Raw genomic sequence first — 22,118 nt, forward strand, 5'->3', positions numbered from 1 at the left:
AAGATTCTTGAGGAATACATTTGGATTTGGTGTCAATAGACATCTTTGTTGCAAAGTTATTTTTCATTTTTTTTTATGGTGAACTCAGCTGGAGCTGTATGACAGCTTCGTTGTCTGTGCTGGACCCCGTAGTGCAAATTTTTACCTTTACTTTTGCCAATATTTAGACGGAATAGGCTATGTTGCCCGCTTTAACACTATTTTGTTTGAATATTGTGCAGAAGTAGTTTTATTAAATTGTTTTTGCTTCAGTTTCCCTCCCGTAGTCATGTTTGTATAGTCATCCTTTAGTTCTGAGCAATCGGATTCTTGTTTACGCATGGAGAAGCGACATGAAAATATATGTTATTAATTAATGTATTTCTTGGAAATAACATACAGAGCTATGTTGTAGTAGTCTATGTTGACAAATTGTAGCACAGATGTCATCTCCAAGCATCTTTTGACAATGATATACAGAAAATGTTAATTATACAGAATGCGGTCGTATATCAAACGATAGCGATAGGGAGATCCTTCTTTCCCGAATGGAATGAAGGTTATTGAAGAGAAAAACATGAAATGTACTTCCATCTATACGCGAACAAGAACTATCTGAAGTGCCTCGTCATTGTACGTCATGTATTTTCTAGTATTTTAGTCGTTTATTTTATTAGTCTGAAACGTGATGTGTTATACTATATGAATAAATTACAAAATATGAATCAAGTGTTTGGTTTTAAATAGTCTTTATCTTCCGAAGGTCGTACTGGAATGCTAATCAATACAATACTTTTCTAGGAGAGATGACTGTCTATGTTGCCATCTTGTAGTACCGAATCCAAGTTGTAGATAATTAATATGAGGAGAAGTATCAAATCTAAATGTACTGTAAATGTGTTTGGTTTGGTCATCGATGTGCGTTATGTTCGTCTTATTGTTATTGTTCTGAGGTCTTCTCAAAATGAGAATTGAATTGAATAATGTCTCAAGTTAGTTTACAGTTTGGATAGACAAAGTTATTGGTACGGTATTATGAATATATAGGGCGGCTGAAATGGTATACAATATGCGTTCGCTAAAAATTAAAAATGTTACTTACCCCTTTCTTAGTATACCCACCAACGCATATGGATCGTTTTTACCTCAGTTTGATGTTCATTCGATCCGTGTCCGTGCTGATCTATGTGCTTCGGCTCCTAACACGACGTTTGATACATACGACAGACCACTTGCTCCCTCGTGATGGTGTTGTTGTTAGTTGTTATACATGAAAAGAGAGAAAGAAAGAAAGCTATTAATATAAGTAATAAACAGGATTTAGTGAGTTTTCATTGAATTGCGTTTGACTACATCGCTGATTATAGTCAACGACATCGGAAACTTTATGTGTTGACTGTTGATCTAGTTTTTCCTCAGTCCCGTTGGTCAGTATTGCTAAAGGTCCTTTTTAACATGTTTATTAGTACTTGGACAAGTTGAATATTTTAAGTTTACTACTTTTGTCAGTCATGTTGGTCAATAATGATTTTGATCAGTTTGTTTTATACATCTATTCATATTCAAATCTCGTCTCGTCTGTTTTTATTTAGAATCGTCGTAAATACATTTATATGTGTTAAAAACTATACTAGAAATAATAAAGAAATAGAAAGTCATTTTTTATTGTCCGGATCCACTTTTCGGTGACAAAATAAAGCTTCATCGCGCCTAAGCCCTATCTATTTATTATAATTTTGCGAGAATGAAGTTGTAGTATACTGAGGAAACTGAAGTTATGTTATTCATAATACCTTTCGTATGAAACAATATTTTCCTAGCTGAAAAACATTTCATACGACGCGTATGATTTTCATAACTCGCTTATGAAGAACATACGAAATAGATTCAAGATTCATACGCGGTTCTATAACATTTCATACGATGTGCTTATGAAATCCAAAGCAAGCCTTGTTTGAAAAATATCATACGTTTTTCTTATGAACCGAGTTTCAAAACGAAACAAAATGGCGTTTGGACAAATGAAGCTCGCGAGTTTTAAAGTTCTGGTGAAAACGATTGCTATGTTTAAAGGTAAATAGTAAAAGAATAATATTCAAATTCATTTGTTAATATCGATAATTCTATGCAGAGTGGAGCAAATATGGCGGCTCGGGCTAAACTTTGTCTCGTGCAATGGCAACAGAACGGAAATGCGAAGTTTTTCGTGCGTGACATCGAAAACGTGAGTTGGTTTATTAGGTTTAATATTATGTTTTAGTAATTGATAATCGACTATCTTCTTCAGAATCTGTCCAACTTATCAATAGTGACGAAGAAGCTTCCGCGAGTGGTGCCAAGCTGTTTCCAGTTCTTACAACGGCAATATTCGTTTGCTGATAATTTCAACTGGGAGAAAACCTATTGATTTGTTATGAAACAATGATAAAATATATACTTTCTGATGAATGGTTATTTTCTCTTTAAAATTTGTTTGTATAAATTTAAGAAAACAACGAGAACACCTCTTGTTATAATTGAAATATTGTAAAAGGCATAATAATATGAAATAAATTACATATATTTTCTTATAAAGAACATACTTGAACATACTGAGCTTCATACAAGTACACTTTGATATTCATAACAAACATCCTTAGATTTCATACGACACTTTTATGAATTCTTTACTACTGTACTGCAAAACTCATACCATACACTGAGAAAACTGAAGTTATGTTACTCATAATACCTTTCGTATGATACAGTATTTTGCTCTAGCTGAAAAACATTTCATACGACGCGTATGATTTTCATAACTCGCTTATGAAGAACATACGAATTAGATTCAAGATTCATACGCGGCCCTATAATATTTCATACGATGTGCTTATGAAATCCAAAGCAAGCCTTGTTTGAAAAATATCATACGATTTTCTTATGAACCGAGCATCAAAACGGAACAAAATGGCGTTTGAACAAATGAAGCTCGCGAGTTTTTAAGTTCTGGCGAATACGATGGCTGTTTTTAAAGGTAAATAGCAAGAGAATAATATTAAAATGTATTTATTAATATCGATAATTCTATGTAAAGTGACGCAAATGTGGAGGCTTGGGCAAACGATAAAATTTGCTAAACTTTGTCTCGTGCAATGGTAACAGAATGGAAATACGAAGTTATTTGAGCGTGGCATCAAAAACGTGAGTTTGTTTTTAGGTTTAATATTATGTTTCAAATTATTAATCGTCTATCTTCTACAGAATCTGTCCAACTTATCAATAGTGACGAAGAAGGTTCCATGAGTGATGCTAAGCTTTTTTTTCCAAATCAAAGAACGGCGTTATTAGATTCGATGACAGTTGCAACGGGGAGATAAATTATTGATTTGTAATTCACAAACAATGATAAAATGTATGGTTTCTGATAAATGTTTATTTTTATATTTTTGTTTTAAATGTTTTATTTGTATTTTTGTTGTATGAATTTGAAAAAAAATTCGAGAACACCCCTAGTTAAAATAAAAATATTAAGAAAGGCATAATAATATGAAACAAATTACATTAATTTGCGTATAAAGATCATACTTAAATATATTGAGCTTCATATAAATACACTTTGAAGTTCATAACATATATCCATAGATTTCATACGACACTTTTATGAAATCTATACTACTGTACTGCAAAACTCATACCATACCACAAACTAATTCGTTCATAACGCCATCGTATGAAATTTATAATATTTTCTTTTGGTAAAATTTCATAACCGTTTCGTATGGAAATCGAAATATTTTTTTCCTCTGTGTAGTTTTATGATACCAACATAATAAATGTGGTTTTTTATTATGATTCTAATGAGAAAAGCATAACAAATTAACATTTGTGTCACATTCTACTCGATGGATCCTTAGTCATTCTCCTCATTAGTCAATATTATAACCATTTAAACAAAATCTAACCTATCTGCATCAAAGCGTGGCTACGGCTCTTGTTACCCCGATGCCTGGTAACAGGATAACCGTTGGATCACATCCGTAAGATTGATGCATCTATGCCAGATGGTTGATGACGCGGCATTAAACAAATATTTCCTGATGTGATACCACCACGACTGGACATGTCTTTGGTTCCCATATAAGTGCTAATGGGGTAAGCCCACCCATCGCGGCAAGATTACACGTCCTAGGGGAGGGACATTTGGATTTGGTGTCAATAGACATCTTTGTTGCAAAGTTATAGTAGATAAATCACAACTGTTGTACAAAGTACAGCCCGAAGGTTAAAAAAATAAAACATTCAACTTGGTTGATGCTAAAGGTAATAGAAGCAACCTTCCACTTGTCTCGCGGTTTGCTAGTGTTAGATCAACCACGCTGGTTCTGTGTACGAGAAGCGAGATTTTATCACCAGTGTTATACGAAATACAACAGAGCAACCACTAAAGTGTTAGGTTCTCTGAGTACTCAGAAAAAGCAATTCGAAAATTGAGAATCATTTTTTTTTAATTAGATACATTGATTAGTGTAACGTAGGTTTAGTCTTTATAAATGTTATCAAAATCACGATATGTTTTCAAAATTAGTTGTTTAGATTATTTAGGAGTTTTTCTTTCGTTTCTAACGATGGATGTAAACTGCCATGTAAAGCTTGTTTTTGGAAAAAGAAATTATATATTTTTATTTACAAATTGTTTATTCAATTCTAGTCAATTGTATATTCTGATTCAAACCAAAACTGCCATAAAGTCTACCATAGTAACACATAGTGCACTGTTTCTAGATGGAGTTTAGTAAAAATTATATAAATTGATTGGAGGGGAAAATTAGAATTGCTTCGAAACCGAAACTAAAACCATCTATTAGGGCTGAAAGTCTCAAAAATAAAGACAATTCATTCATTCACCATCTATTATACAAGAGCTCATTTGATTAGTTTTGGTTTGAAAGTAAGTTGTCCTAATAAAACCTAACAAAACGTTTGTGGATTTAATCTTTTTTTTTTATTTGCTGTAATAACGCAATATCAGTATACACAAAAAATAATATGTATCAAACAACATTTTCAACTCTAGTTGTATCGAATGGTTTCCAGTTACGTACTCAGAGGATAGACACAGACTGAATCCTTCAGTCCTTGTTGAAGTTGCTTTATTTCTCAGTGATAATCAATTTGTTTTGTTATTTAAATATCTAAACATCTGAAGCATCTATGTGCTAAATGTCCATATCGGTTGTAAAGCATGACAGTAGGACAAGACTACACTCAATTATTTATCAGCAGATGACCCTTTCACTCGTAATCTCTCATTCTCCCATATCAATACAACTATCGTGCCACGTGAATTTTCTTCGCCTCATCAGCACATAAAACCACAAGCATCAACACCGAATGTTCTTACCCTTCCAAAGCATTAGCGGAAAACTATTTTTCGAAGTATTTCGAACAATTGGGGAACCGTTTTGCGTCATAGTCTGGATCCTTGGATAAACGTTCCCGTATACTGGCCTTCATTGTTTCGCAGTAGGAGCTCTGCAGGGCGGCGTCGTCGGATATCGTGCGGGCCAGGTCTTCCACTCCGAGGTTGCTAGAACCCATGTTCGAATTGCTACTGCTGGCGCTGGCCGGATTGATACCGGTACTGTGGAAAGCTTGCCGAACTCCGTCCGAGATTAGCGAAGGAACATCTGTCGATGGTTTGGTTTCCGCTATCAGCTTGCGTCGCTTGGACGACATGCCTGAGATGTAGGCGTCTGAGTATGGACCCTGAGGGATCTGAAATTGAAAACGAAATTAAATAATCGCTATTCAGTGTTTAATACCTTCTGACCTTGTTTAACGAACCGTTTATAAGGGGGAAGGACATAAAAAGAATCGGTCGTAAAAAGAAAATAGGGCGCCGAGCTATTTGGGCACTTCCATGATTCACTTTGGCATGGGGGGTTTTTCTCGGTCGAATCGTCTGCATCTTTGCAATAAGAAGCACTTCAATACGATGCATATTGTGACCAAATATGTGTTCAGTAGCTTTCAAAAAACCCCACTGCCGAAGTGAATCAAACATGCCAAGAGTAGGATCCGGCTCCCTAAGGTTAGAATAATGTTTTTGGATAAATCAATGACTAGATGGCATCACAAGGATAACTGATTTGTATATTCAGATAAGCTTTGATAGACGTAAGTGCCAACCTATAACAATGCATGAAGCTGGCAACACTGCATTGTTAAAAATATGTAAAACTAAATAGGCAAAAGCAAAGTAAGATAGCAATTTCGATTGCTGAGAAAAAATGGAACAGATGTCAATTGTTCAGTTGGTAGTGATCTTGAAAATAGGGCTTTAGAGATCTCGTGCCTGGGAAAATAGACCGAACAAGAACTAAGAGAAATCAAGCAACAGACATGAGATATGTGTTATTCTAAAAATTCCTCAGAGAATAGGACCAGAAATTTCTCCAAGGACATTACTAACATGTTTTCTTACCTCGTAACATTTACTGATCATTTTACTGTGTGCTTCGTTTTCCCGATTTTTTCAAGAAATTTCTATAGGAATCAATTCAGAAATTTACCTTAACCCTCCCTTTCCCATGGTAGCCAGGTGGGTGATCGCTAGCTAAACCGAATCGGTACGATTAGCTCAATAATGATTGGAATAAATTTATACGATCATTTGTCTAATCAAACATCGAAATAAATGACCTAAGGACCAAACTATTGAAAAACGATCAACATTTTCTATAGTCTTTTTGAATAATATAGCTTATTAGTAAAAACTTCTGTTCAAGCACTTTTTGTGGAACCGCAATTTTGACAATTAAATTGTCAGACAAAGCTGTTGGAAAAAAGGGTTAAGTTTCCTTTAAGTATCACTCCGAAAATTTCTTCGGATTTTTTACGAATTTCTTGAGGAATTCCTCCGAGATTTTCGACCAAGATTTTGCCTTTAAGAATTTTCCCTGAGATTTTTATAAGAATAATTCCAGAAATTTTACTTTTTTTCTGGTTTGGAAGCACTACAGCAGCAATGATGACATGCTGGAGAAATTCTTAGAAAAATATTGGAGGAACTACATTAGGAAGCCCTAGTTGTTGAGGAACGTTAAACCTTGCATGAATTTTTGAAGCAATGGATAAATTATCGAGGATATTATTCATATGGATAATTAATAAATTATCCATATGAATAATAAGGTTTCCTGAAAAAAATCCCTAAGCGTATTTCTTCAGAAAACTCTTAAAAACCTTTAATTTTTTTCAAGTTTTTCTAGAGTAACAATTGAAGAAATCAGTGAAGAATAAATAGAAAAATATGTTTCTGCGAAAATTTTCAGAGTGTGGAAATTACAAGAATTTCTGAAGTTTTTCCTCGAGAAAACTTAGAATAAATGTCTAAAGATAAAAAAATAAATAAATAAATAAATAAAATATAAAAAAAAAACATAGATAGACCATATAAGGTGTTTCAAACAGACCGCCAAATGTGGGAAACGGGTGGGCCTAATTTTTCACCAGGATCGATTATGTTCTTCACCGATGGTTCTAAAATGAGGGTGCAATAAGGCCGGAACAAATCTTAAAATCTTCTTTTGTCACCTTCCGTTAAAATGAGTCGAGGGGAGGGGGACAATAAATAATAAAATGGAAATACAGGTAAATTTATCATTTTTTCATACTCATCCTGTAATTCTATGTTTTTGCCACATATAATAGTCAAATCAAAATGTCTAGAACAATAAACACGCCATTTAATTTTTTCACTAGATTTGAATAAAATTGAAGAAAATAGCTCTGTGAAATATATTTTTCTTCTATTCCCTCTTGTGCCATGTTCTTTGCAAACCTTTGCGACTGTGAGAAAAATACGCATAGGACGGCAGTATAATAGGTTGTAAGTACTTGTTTTAATTATGAATCGTGGTTTACGGCCAACCAGCCGAGTGGAAGTTTAACCACTACCGAAAAGCTAAACATTACATATAATTTGCAATTGGATTAGATGGACAAATTGATGTGAAGATTTGCGAAAAAGTTACACGTCTTCTCAGTGAGAATCGAACTCACGACTCCCCGATCTCTAGTTGGGGCGCGTTAACCACTACGCCATGAGAGGACTCATGAACGCAGAAGTTAACCTGAATTCGATTTCAGCTCAATAATCACGTGGTCCTCTTTCGGAAGAATTAGATGCCCATCCAAACACAACGCTTTCTATATATATCCAATGCCTAGCCCGAGAGCGCATTGTTTTTTAGATATAGGAATAGCACACTACACTAGCCAGCAACTGCGCTGGCTGAGGTTTCTATTGTGCGTAGTGGTTAACGCGCCCCAACTAGAGATCGGGGAGTCGTGAGTTCGATTCTCACTGAGAAGACGTGTAACTTTTTCGCAAATCTTCACATCAATTTGTCCATCTAATCCAATTGCAAATTATATGTAATGTTTAGCTTTTCGGTAGTTGTTAAACTTCCACTCGGCTGGTTGGCCGTAAACTACGATTCATAATTAAAAAAAAAACAAGTATTTATCGAGCAACGGACTCATGTTCCGTAACCGGTCGTTTGAGAACGTCGCGACCCATTGGAAGCCCACACAATAGAAACCTCAGCCAGCGCAGTTGCTGGCTAGTGTAGTGTGCTATTCCTATATCTAAAAAACAATGCGCTCTCGGGCTAGGCATTGGATATATATAGAAAGCGTTGTGTTTGGATGGGCATCTAATTCTTCCGAAAGAGGACCACGTGATTATTGAGCTGAAATCGAATTCAGGTTAACTTCTGCGTTCATGAGTCCTCTCATGGCGTAGTGGTTAACGCGCCCCAACTAGAGATCGGGGAGTCGTGAGTTCGATTCTCACTGAGAAGACGTGTAACTTTTTCGCAAATCTTCACATCAATTTGTCCATCTAATCCAATTGCAAATTATATGTAATGTTTAGCTTTTCGGGAGGTTGTAAGTGTTTGTGGGCTTCGTAGCCGTGTGGTTAGTGTCACCAGGCATTTAGCCACATCGTGCTACGGAGTGTGGGTTCGATTCCCGCCTCGGGCGGAAAACTTTTCGTGAGGAATGTTTTCCGACTGTGCCACTGGGCGTTGCATGCTAGTCCGTTGTCTAGTGTGGTGCTTCCTTCAAAGGGCAAAATGCCCACTGGAAGCATTAACGTGTCGGTGTCTTCAAGTAAAAGTGGTGATAATGGAAATTCACAGACTTCAAATTTCACGGGTGACGAAGGTGATGAACCTAAATTGTCTCGGCTTTGTCACGGACCCATACGTTTGGTCAAATTTTGTACTAAAGTACATATTCTCAGTGTGGACGTAACGCCAGAAAGAAGAAGACAATATGAAGAACTGCAGTAATTAGAAATATTTCTTAACAATTTTCTGTCAGGGATAAGACTTGTTTGTCTTAAATGGTCAAAAAGATGGCGCATTTTTTATTTCCCATTTTTGTCACAAGGCGGATATTAGTTTGGTACTAGTGGTACTAGTGAAGTAAAATGGAATGATTTGGCAGCAGACCAGCAGTGCTGAGTATAATATTGTAACACGAACATGACTTCCTCATTGCTAAAAAGTGTATTTTGTTTCGTTCCACTGCATTTCCAAACTAATAAACAGCAGAAAAAATCAACAACTAAATATCGCATCAAAAAAGGAGAATATTTCATATTTTTGCTCTATGCAAAAAAAAACTTTCATCGAAATAATTTCATGTGGATTATATTACTTCTCAAGAAAAGTACAAAACAAACAAAACGCATGTTCGTTTGGCTCACGCTTTGACAGCTCTCGCTGCTCGATTGGCTTACACTTAGACAGAAATGTCAGCTTCCGCGAATCTCTCTTATAAAGGATCACTCTTTGGTACAGGTTACTAGCTATTGTGACTACCGCTAAAACGAAGTACGAAGCGATGCATTCTGCACTTTGTAACGCCAAACCTTTGTTGTTACTCCTAACCGTCTTGATGCGTTGCAGATTACTGTAGAAGGTTCACTAGTAATTTATTCAGCAGGTCAGATATTGGTCCAGGTTTTCGCCAAAATTTACTGAAATATTTTGGCTAGAAAATTCATCTCAAAGTTGCTTTTTAAGTTTTGCCGAATATTCTCCAAAACCTTTTCCCAGATTCTTTCAGAAAGTTAGCCATGGATCCTTGACTTTCTTAATATTTTGATTCAAAAATCACACTACATTTGTCTCTATAATAACGATTATCTATTTCTTGCTGTTTGTGTTTGAGAAGCTAACTCAGCCTCAAAATTCATTATCATCAGATTGCGAAAATAGCGACTTTGTGACCATTTTTTCTGAAAACGTGACTTTAGTGAATTTTTAGTGACCAGATCGAAAAAAGTGACCACGTCACTAAAACGTGACTTGCCCTGAAAACTAGTTTGGGGCCGTCCATAAATGACGTAGCATTTTTTCACTGATTTTTTACACCCCCCTCCCCCCTCGTAGCATTTCGTCACAAATGCTGGTACTCCCCCCTGGAAAATACGTAGCATATCGAGCGCACCCCCCTATATTTTTTTATTTGTTTTCCTTAGTGACTGGGTTGAAACAAAAAATTTGAATTGAGAAGTTCGATACAAAGTTTGATATTAATTACTGACTGAAATGAAAGGATCATCTATTCTAACAGTTTGATGTACAGTAGCGCTCAAAAGTAATTTAGAAAAGTTTTACATAAAAATTTTCCTTGGCTTGGGTTTCCAGTTTCTTATAGACTAAATTATATAACTATTGCTGTTCTTACCATAAATAACAAGTTGACTATAAAAAAATGTGAAAAGAAAATTGATTGGATTGATGAAGCTCGTTACTGTCCAATATATTTAATAATAATTACACTTGAAATATTTGGAATGTTTAGAAAATTTTAGCGATTATTATACAAATACAATAATCTCTATTAATATTTCAGTTGATTTTCATTATCGTTTCCATACTGAAATAATCTTACACAACCTATAATGAAACCGTTAAATAATAAAAATTCTTCAAATTACCGAGTTATTACCAAAATTTAATGATAGCGCAATTTTGTTAACACTCGAATCTATTATCCTCATTAATATTCAGGCTATTCCATCAAGAGCATTGGTATATCAAAACAAATGATGAGTTGATTGGGTGGAGATCTCCTGCAACACTGAAGGCATAATTCACGGAATAAATATCTTGCTTTAAATGTAATATTTGCCAAGAAGAGTATATTTTGTTTTCTTGAAGATATAAAGCCCCAAAAGAAAATATAGATAACACTGAAACGGCTGACATTATGTCATGTTAACAAATGGCAAAAAAATGTACTCCAAATAGTTAGAGCATTGATTTTTAATCAATTCATTAAACTTATTTTGTTTATTTATAAATTTATTAATTTGGACACGAATATAATATAATATTCACGTAATTATTTAAAGCTTCAAAACATCTGTTTGATTGCATTTATCAAGAAAATCTAAAGTTTCATAGATATTTTTTCAATCTTGTCATATGAATGTTTTGAAGTCTAATCATAATTTTATAACCCAAGTTTATAAGTAAAAAAAAAGAAGTTTCATAAAAAAATAATTGTATGCAATTTTTTTCAACGCCTTTCTTTTTACGGACTTGATTCAAAATGCTACGTCCACTAGCTAGGACCCCTCCCTCCCCCTCGTCACACTTCGTCACAAATTCGTGAAGACCCCCCTCCCCCCTAAAAAGCTACGTCATTTATGGACGACCCCTTATAAGTACAGTCGTAGTTTTCCTCCTTATTCAAGGATCGCATCATCGACCAAACGTGACCCCCAGATTATTTTCCTCCCTCATTTAACAACACCCTTGCCGTGGTGATTGTGGAGATGCAGAGATATTCTCGATCTTTAGAAGCAACAATCAACAAGCACACTAATATTCTTTCCCCATCCCAACTTACTGTAAGGACTTGGCCGGTGCTGTTATTGATGATTAATATTGGAGCTGCCGAAAAGTACACTTCCGAGAGTAAGCTGAAATTCCCATCCCTTATTAATTTGGATCGTTTTAAGTTTTTGAAAGTTTTTTGAATTTCACACGACTTTGATTGGTAGCTAATATCTACTCCATCATTATTAAAAAAAAACTGTTATGTTCGAAAGATTAGGCCCTTTTCGAAATAAGGTATTCAATATAACTGTCTAATGACAGTGTTATCAATATGGCAGATCTGAATATGTATGATTATAAAAGGAATCAATAAACCGGGCTAAGGCCTCTGTTCTTGTTGTAATTTCAACGTGTCGACATCAAGTATATTCGCTGCTCCATATCACGGTTACTCTAGTGAAGATACTTTGCAGTAAGGCCCCTAATTGAAGGACATAATAGTGGCGACGAGGATGGGATCCAAGTAGAAATAAAAAGTGCGAATCAGGTGTCATAGAAAGTGGGCCGCTCATCAACGCTAATAGTGTGATTACGGTCCAGCATAGTGACGCTGATAGTGTGATTACTGAAAGCATAGTGGCGTAGTGATTTCTTTTTCATACCGCGTGCAATATCTAAACTATACGAAAGGCAATTGTGAAACATATGATTGTGTAAAACCACATAACCGAATTTGATATTTGATTGACAATCGCTTTGAGACGCCATTTTGATTTTTTTTTTCTAAAAACTTCTTTCCCTATTGTTCAGTTGCCTTTAGGAAAGTCAAGGTCACCAGTGGTTAAACAATTACAGAAATAAAACTTGAAAAGAAATTGTGAATTTCATTAATTAAGAGTGTTTTTCTTTTCACCGTAATTTATTCGATTTAGGAACAACGAGATTGGTGGTGAGCTTAGAGTTAGCCTACGGTGGACCAACCTGGTACCGTGTGGAGTGATACTTCTCGCCTAATCATTGGATGCCAATTCACCAGAGAGAGGTTTGACTCAACAGGACGGCGTATGTAGTGTACGAAGTAGAACAGATTGAACGACAATAGTTGCTGCGCATCGTCAAGTGTTTTTACACGAGGAAGGTTAGCTGATTCAACGGGCGCCAATTGCGTATTACCTTAAGTAGAAAACATCCGTATCGGTGAGTTATTTCAATTCATTATCTGCTAATACGTGCATCATAAGTATTTTCTGTGATTTTCTCCATTTGGCAAAAGCTATTGTTTGATTGTTAACTATTGTGTAGTACAATGGCACAATCCAATATGGCGTTTACCATCGAGCCATACCGCCGAGGCGGAAAGTTTTCAGACTGGATTGAACGTTTGACATATTTTTTCTCGATGAATAAGATCGAAAAAGAGAACTACAAAGCTTATTTCATCACAATGAGTGGACCTACCGTTTTTACGGAGCTAAAGCTATTGTTCCCAAATACCGAGCTATCCCAAGTCACATATGATGAAATGATAAAAAAATTGAAATCTAGGCTGGACAAAACGGAGTCAGATTTCATCCAGCGCGTTAAATTTAACAATAGAATTCAATTGCCCAATGAATCGGTGGAAGATTTTATCCTCGCTGTAAAACTCCTCGCAGAGTTTTGTGGTTTCGAAAATTTTAAAAAACTCTGCCATTCGAGATCGCATCGTAGCAGGAGTTCGTGACAAGCCCTTACAGCAACGACTTTTAAACGAGGACAATCCAACTTTGGAAACAGTTGAAAAAGTTGTTGCGACCTGGGAGATGGCATCTAATAACGCTGTGTCTTTGAATGCGGATAACGAAATAGGTCAGGTGGCAGCTCTTCAGACCCCAAGCAGTCGGGGTAGATCTAGAACAAGATATGATAAACTTGCTCTGACTTATCAAGCTGCACGAAATTTTAATAAGGGCTCCGTTAAGGATAGGTTGGGTCATAGATCAGCTCCGCGTGGCACTGGCGGGGTGAATTCATTCAGCAGTGGCGGAGTAAGGAAATCTAAATATGCCAACATGATTTGCGATTTCTGTAACACAAGAGGTCACATAAAGCGAAGGTGTTTTGCCTTAAAGAATTTATTGAATCACCGCGTAAATTACATTGATGAAGACGACCCGCAGGAAGGACCCAGCGCAGGAGAGAACCTTAATGAGATGTTGGGTAGGATGACAACTCACGACTCGGATGACGAAAGCAACGGATTCAACTCAGATTCAGATTGGAAGCGTGGTAACTACCGCGCATCGCACGCAGCTCAGGATAACTAATGAAACCAGGCAGTCGTCTCGTCCCAACATTTTGATGTCGCTTAACAGGTCTGGCCAAATGGCAGGAGCTAGGACGGATGAACATGTTGAATGGAACATATCAGAGATGATGGATAACGGGTCTGCAAATCAGACAACAGAGATTTCCACTGAAGAACTACGACATAAACGGAAGCGCAAAGCCGACTTATCGAATGAAGTTCCTAGACGGTCTAAGAGAAATCGAAAGCCGAACATTTTTAATGATTACATCTATAACGGTTGAATTAAGAATAATAAGTTTATTTTCTTTTCGATAATTAACTTTTCTGAACCATTCTAATATTTTTGAAATCTGGCTGTTCAAATATCAGCTATCGATAGTAAGTAGTTGAACTATTAAAATTTCAATGTATTTCATATCTGAAAAAAGGGAAGAAGTTGTTATGTTCGAAAGATTAGGCCCTTTTCGAAATAAGGTATTCAATATAACTGTCTAATGACAGTGTTATCAATATGGCAGATCTGAATATGTATGATTATAAAAGGAATCAATAAACCGGGCTAAGGCCTCTGTTCTTGTTGTAATTTCAACGTGTCGACATCAAGTATATTCGCTGCTCCATGTCACGGTTACTCTAGTGAAGATACTTTGCAGTAAGGCCCCTAATTGAAGGACATAATAAAAACAAACATGTTTACCATCTAGTTGTGATTCCAATTTATATGAATCTAAAGGAAGAGTGTTGCCAGCTAACAACAGAAATATGTATCAGCGGCAGGTTGAGAAGATCTTCAAGTTTCACCTACGAATATGTTATTTATTGCAACAATCGTTAATCTGAATTTCAATCGTGAAAGGTGGTAAAACGAACGGTCATTAAAAACAGGTTGAAGTGTAGGTAGATACGCACCTGTCGTCGTTGCCGGGTAATGTCCCGCGTTATCACTGGTAGCCACGAGGGTGGCAAATGTGAATGCCACTGTTCTGATCCGACTACCACCGAGGGTAGTTCCTCTTCGTCGTCCTTTTGCGCTAGCGGAGGCGGCACTTGTGGATTGACTACGGCAACGGGAATCGACATTGTGACGTCCTCGCCGTTATCCACATCGGAAGTGGCTGTTGGGGCGGATACCTGTGATGCGTTGGGCGTTGACGCTGATACGGGAGCGGCGGAGATCACAATCGCTGTACACTGATCCAAGTTGACAATCGGTGGTTCGATGGATATTGATATTTCAGCAATGTCCGATACCAATTCAGGGGTAGTTGTTGATTCGGCATCATCCACGTCCATAGGCTATTTGTAGATAGAAAAATAAGGTTATGTTGAAACAGAATAACAGGTTATCATTGATCGGCGGGGTAAGATGATACTTCTCAGTATATGAATAATGACTCAATCTTCTATTGTTATACTTCTGTTCTAATTATCATCATTTTTGCAACAGTTATATAACAATTAGTAAAGCTCAATTCAACTTAAAATTTACAGTAAAAAAAAAACATTGCATTGCATGCTATGCAATAATTATTTCCAGGAATTTAAACAAAGATAAGTCAGGGAGTTGATGTTACATCTTAAACTTAATATGTAACTATTGAATACTTTTTCCAATAGTGGGGCTAGTGCAAATATGATCAATTTAAACAATAAATTGAAAAACAACAGGTAGGTAGTCGATCAACGACGTAGAAAAGTGAGGGATGAATAGAGTAAAGTGGGGCAAAAGTTCGAGTGGGGTAAGAGTTTCTTTTTAAGATTTCTAGCTCAATTTAAAACAAATCTTATAAATGTCATGGTGGTTTGAATGCTATTCAAATAAGCGACTTTCAATCCAAATATCATAAAAGTCGATTGAGATTTGGAAAAGTTATGGCTATTTGTTGTTTTTCGACGTGAATATTGTAATTTTTGGTCAAATTTTCGTTGCATTGAACCAATTGAAGATAAAATCTTTTTCAATATTTTATGTAAGGGCGTTTCTAGACCTATCATAAGATTGCTTTGAGGTATATTAGTTTTTGCATAAATGCTTGAAAACAATTTTTGGCCCATAGTGGGGCAAAAGTTCGAATCAGCGGGGCAAAAGTTCGACCAATGTGTAAAATCACGGAAAAATTTGCAAATTGCCTAAAATCTACATATTATCTTCAAATTTAGTTAAATTTGTCTGATCGTTTGAAAATTGTCACCAAAATTTTACATTTCCACTAAGTTTTGCGAAAAACTGCTATTTTTGAGTATATTACAATAAACCCAGTTTTGGGTTATATATATTACAATAAACCCAGATTTTTTGATGGAAATTGAGTGTGTATTTTTCGTCAAACTTAAGTTTATGGCTGGTGTATAGTATACCTGTCATAAAAGGATCGATATTTTGTGTTTTAGCCAGCGAACTTTTGCCCCACACTAGATTCGAACTCTTGCCCCACCGGTGGGGCAAAAGTTCGAATAAGACAAACAATTTTGAAACTGTTATAACTAAAAATGAGTAAATATTTTGACACAAGTTTGTTCAGCAAAATTATAGCCAATATGTTGAAGGTTTACTTTATGGTATTTGTTTTGTTTTAACTGCTATTGTTTTCCTGGAAACTTTGATTATACCACTAAGGTCGAACTTTTGCCCCACCTTACTCTATACAATGAACAAGCAATGTTTGCAAACACATGTGAATAATTTGGGAAAGGTCGAAAAAACTGATCAATGTAACCCCTGATTACGGTAATTCATAACAAACTACTTACACTTGGTGCTCGTTCAGCAGATCCAGTTTGACTCTGTCCGGGTGCGGGCCTGCGGATGACCAGAAATTCTTGGATGTCCGTTCGATCGTCTTGACCCGACCTTTCCAACTGTCGATGGATTGCGGGCAGGAAGAGCTGCAGCAGTGCCGGATTTACGGTGGCACCATCCTGCGTGCTGAAAATGGCCATATTCAGCAGTTCCCCGGAGAAGGATTGCGCATTATTTGCGCCAATTCCTGTGACCAGAATCATGAAGAAACGACGGACGAAAGTGATCAGGAAACGCAGCAAACGAACGCCAAATTGCTGCGAGGTGTCCTCCCGTATCAGGTTGATACAGAACGGAACGGAGCTACGGATGAGGTTTTCAATGGATGCACGAGTGTCGTAGTCTGGAAGGTCGTAACTCGACACACGGGACAGGATTGGCTCGAGACGTTGTATCAGTACGGACATTGCCTTTTAAGAGAGGTCGAAATAACTATGTAGATGCTAATCAGTATTTCTATGAATGTGTATGAAGACTTACCTCCTGCATGGTGTTTTCGCTGATAGACTGACCGCTAAACAGGGTTTCGACAACGTACGCTTGCAGAGAATCGCGTATACGATTTAGGGTATTAGGGTTCGGCGCAATGTGTTCAAAGTCGGCTAACGTGAACTGACTACCGAAGAAATTGAACGGTAGCGACGACAGTGATTCCGATGGAGCTGTGAAAATATCTTCAATTAAGTTCAAACAGAAGCAGCAATATGAAGTAGGGGCATAGTGAGCATATCAAGCATTTGTACACGAATAGCAGTAAAGTAAGCGAAATCAATTTATTTCTTCGTCACACACATCTTGTATGATATTCAATTATTGCGTACTATAAATAAAATCGTAAAAAATTTGTTTGACATTGTGAAATTTCACATTTGCTGAAACATGTTTTATCCCTAACCGAAGATTAATGCGGGGCAAAGTGAGCAGTCCAGTAAAACATAATGAACAAGTCAGGATTTGTAAGGATTAGATGTTCTTGAAGGTAGTCCATTTAAAAGGACAAGTCTTTGTTGAACATTCTACAAAAAGTTGATGGCTTAACGAGGTTGAAAACACAGTGTGAAATAAGGGACTGTTCATTAACTACGTAAGGCAAATTTTGTTATTTTTCAAAGATTTTTTGAGAGCAGAACGAATCAATAGATGGAGCCTTAGAGTAGCTTTCCATTCCAAACATTATAAAGTTAATAACGGCGCCGGCCACGTCCTTACGATCATCGGTTGAAGGAAAAGAATTTAATTCATTGTTTCTAAAGATTGAGTATACCTCCGTATCGTCATGGTTGTCACGGGAAGGAGTTTTTGTTAGTGAGAAGGATTGGGTTAGTGATGCGATTAATGCATTCTCAATTTAAAAAGTCATCTATCTACATCCATCTATTGAATATAAAATATGGCGACATCACTGGTGACGAACTATTCAATTTGTAAATACAAAATAAGACATAATTTTTCGAATTATGTATGAAGTGTAAAATCTAGAGGACACCCACCCACCTCCTTCAGCGTTATGAAATTTGTGAATGGGCCCAAAGCCTCTGTTAGTAGGGATTCACTTGACTGATTCAATTCATGTAACGTGAATTGAAATACTATAGTTAGTTATTAGTCTGCGAAGGAAACGTCGTCACTTCTTGTGCCGAATTATTTCAAAAAGAAAAGGTAAGTGTCTTTTAATATGCATAATGTAAAACTTACAATGTTCCGACAATTGGAGTAACATTCGTTTGTCACGTTGATTTTGCATAAATGCATAAATGTAACATTCATACCACAGACAAATTCATACCGGCGCACGATAGAGATGTGTGCAAATTTATTTCACTCATTTGAAGTATAAAACGAGCTCATCAATTGATAATCCGTCGTCGACAGTTCATACGCTTAGAGGGGGAAGAACGTAGAGTAAATTAAATTTATTTTCCAATTCAAGCTCGGCGGACTCTAGACCAATTCGCCTTCGCATCTTCTCCATCTTCACGCGTGCCAACGGTTTGGTCATTGATGGCAATGTCCGTTCTAGTGTTCACCGTAATGTACAGAAGAGCGCCCACCAGGCTCTGGAGCTCGTCGTTTCTAGGGATGGGCTCCTCCTCCTTCTGCTGTGCATTTGGATACTCGGGATCAATTGGAATCGGAGAGTACTTCGCATTAGTTTGTCCAAATAATTCCATAACTTTCTCGACGTATGCTTGATGATTCAGGAAAAACAGACTATTAGATCGTGTCACTCGGAATCCCAAATAGTGCTTCACGTCTTCAGGGCCGTAATGGTAAACTACCTTGCAAGATGCTTCCAAACTTGTTCGTACTCTGCTTCTGTGTTGGTAATTATGAGCATGTCGTCTACATACAATAATATAAATGATTTCTTCATTTTGCACGTCTTCACGAACAGATAGGCGTCTGCATTGGACGGCACGTATCCCAGTTGCTTCAAAACATCGTTGATTTTGGCGTTCCAAAATCTTCCGGCCTGCTTAAGATCAGTCTCTTCCGTAGCAAGCTAACCTCGCCCTTGGTCCCACCTTGGAAACCTTTCGGCCGCTTCATGTGAAATATGCCGTCTTCACACCAACGTGAACGGAAGAAGTGCCAGCTTATTATCAAGGCAGCATTCATAAACAGCCCGACAGCCGCAATCTTTCATCTTGATTGCAGTTGCCATTCTCTTGGATACAAGTTCACGGATAGCCTCGTGGTCACGAAGCCCCAAGACATGATGCCACGTGTGCTGACAATTCGGGGTGTGCTCCACCGGAAGTGCCAGTTGGGCAACTTTCAAGCATTACAGCCCTCCTGTCACGGTCGACCCTGCAATCACCTTCTTGTCCTTCAATATGCGGCATCCGTTGATGTCAAAAACAACTGTGGCTCCGAATGAAACCAACTTCTTCACCGAAACCAGGTGTGATTCGGATTCCGGTACCAACAGCACATCTTTGAGGGTTACTTTTGATGGCTCACCATCCGGGGAAAGTACTCGCTCGGTGGTACGCTTCTCTGCTAGGGACGGACATTCTCTCTGCTTGTGCCCGGTTCTTGCTGCTCTCTCACGACCAACTTGAAAACAGGGTGCACAGTAAAAGTCAAACGTTTTAGAGCATGTCCCCGCAGCTTCTCCCATGTCGTTTTCGCCGTTGTGTAGTCCTTGATCAGGTTCAGCTGGTTATCCTCCGAAGCCCACGAGAACGATTAAATTACTTTTCACTATTTTACATCTCAAGTTGTTCAAATTGAATTTTGTAATTTATCAATTCTTTAACGACCTTCTTATGGAATACCTTCATGAAATTAGTTCACGACACCTTAAAGAATTCAACTTGGACTTTTCAAGGATAACCCCAGGAACTACTTCAGAGACTCCAATATAAATATTTTCAGCAATTCCTATAAAAATTCTTTTAAAAATTTCCTATGAAAAACCTGGAGTCTGTCCAGTGATTCTTTAATCGATTTAGCTAGGACTTCATTTAAGATTTCCGTTTTGGTCATTTTCAAGAACTCAAGCAATAATTTCTCCAGAGATGTCCCCACTGATTTCTTAACATTTCCTCCAGAACTGTCATTCATTTTTTAAGAATTTGAAGCTACTCCAGAGTTTTCTCTAGAATTTCGAGCAGAAATTTTCAAAGAAATATCTCAAATAAATTAATAGGATTTTTTTTCCAGGAAATGAATCTAAACGAAATATTTAATAATCTATTCATATTTTACTTGGATAATTACTTGAGTATTATTTGGAAGAACTGCAAGAGTAATTCGTGGATAAAATGTTGGAGAAATTTCGGGAGATAGTGAAAAATAAAACACTGGACGAATTTATTAAATTTCATAATAAAGAAGAGATTTTCATAGAATTCCTGGAAAGATCGCTGGTAGAATTCTGGAGCATTTTTGAGATAAACCGTAGATTCACGTAGGATTTCATATACGAATAACTGGAGATATAACTGAAAAAAACTGCATAGGAACTCTACAAGGAATTCTTGTAAGGGTTCCAGGCAAATCCTTTTATAAACCCTTGGAAATTTTCTTGGGAGAACTCCTGTGGTAATCTTTGGATGATCTACTAAAGTAACTGTTGGAAATTCGGAGGAACGCTGAAATTGGTGCGAAAGTGTCTAAAGGAAATCCAAGAATACTCGCATAACTTACGATCTCGTCCTTAATGCATTGGTAATCGAGTGTGTTTGCATTCTTCTCTTCATCGTGGCTTTTAGGTCGAGAACATAAGATATGAGAGAATAGCATTTTGTTGTTTAGAATAATACCTGGTTAGCTTTTCAATTCAGAATCTACTGCAAGGAGACCAAAAATAGTGACTGTTTAGAGACATGCATTGAAATAGAGATCAAGTCTCTAAACAGAGATCTGCTATCAGCCCTGGTCTTTTTTTTTACTGTTTCGTTTATTTGAAGGCTCACTCGCCGTATTCGGCATCATAGAGCCAATTTTTACTTTCTATTATATATCGAAAAATTTATAGCCGTCGCTTATTTGTAGCCTCATTGTGTTCGGTGGATGATTTTGATCCATTGTCATCAGAAGTCCAGTCGTCGTCATTGTTCTGCTGTTTCACTTCTTCAGGAACAGGGGATGGTGATTTTTGTCGATCGTTGTTTATCGGTGGGAAGTCATCTTCGTCAAACAACTCGTCGGATGTTTTCGATGCTGGTGATATTTGATCAGATTTATCAGCGGGCGCGATTTCTGAATCCGGGCACTTTTGCCAGGGTGATACGGTTCGGTACACCGTTGGCATGATTTGGTCTGGCCGATATAAGAGACCATAGTATGCTCGTTGTCAATTGTAATGAACGATGGAATTTGCCTTAGTAATTTCATTCTAAGGACTCGCACATCGTTAGGAATGCCCGGAAAGTAGTGCTTCCACTTTTCATTCCTAATGGAGATCACATCTCCATACTTCAACATGTGATCGACGACGGTTGCGTGACTCATGGATGGTGCGAGGTCGTTGTAGCGTACCGCGTACGAATCTAATCTAGCGCGTTCGGTAAAACGATCCAACCCCTGTCGTTATACGGCCGAGAAGCCGATCGATTATTAAGTAGGCTAAGAAGCGTATCGAATATAGATCCAGCAGCAGAAGATTCTGTGATCTGGTAGAAACCACACGTAGTTTAGTTTTCTCTTCAATATACCGAAAGTTTAAACAAAGAGTGAATCTACAACCCCAAGT

At 37.1% G+C, this 22,118-nt stretch overlaps 1 protein-coding gene across 8 annotated transcripts in view; it reads right to left on the reverse strand.

Annotated features, from left to right (window-relative positions):
• Nucleotides 1–4,608: 4,608 nt before the first annotated feature.
• LOC5568734 (large proline-rich protein BAG6) overlaps nucleotides 4,609–22,118 on the reverse strand; it is a 57,706-nt gene continuing 40,196 nt past the window's right edge. For 4 of the 8 annotated variants that reach the window (XM_021842327.1, XM_021842331.1, XM_021842329.1 and 1 more), the window contains 4 exons: nucleotides 17,396–17,589; nucleotides 16,867–17,325; nucleotides 15,025–15,411; nucleotides 4,609–5,733 (listed from right to left, as the gene is read on the reverse strand). In XM_021842327.1, coding sequence (XP_021698019.1) covers nucleotides 5,383–5,733; nucleotides 15,025–15,411; nucleotides 16,867–17,325; nucleotides 17,396–17,589 — 1,391 coding nt within the window. In that variant the 3' untranslated portion in view covers nucleotides 4,609–5,382. The remainder of the gene's footprint in view (nucleotides 5,734–15,024; nucleotides 15,412–16,866; nucleotides 17,326–17,395; nucleotides 17,590–22,118) is intronic. The other 4 variants (XM_021842330.1, XM_021842326.1, XM_021842333.1 and 1 more) reach the window with 2 other exon arrangements.

The sequence above is a fragment of the Aedes aegypti genome, chromosome 2 (assembly GCF_002204515.2).
Source record: "Aedes aegypti strain LVP_AGWG chromosome 2, AaegL5.0 Primary Assembly, whole genome shotgun sequence".
Taxonomy (NCBI): Eukaryota; Metazoa; Arthropoda; class Insecta; order Diptera; family Culicidae; genus Aedes; species Aedes aegypti.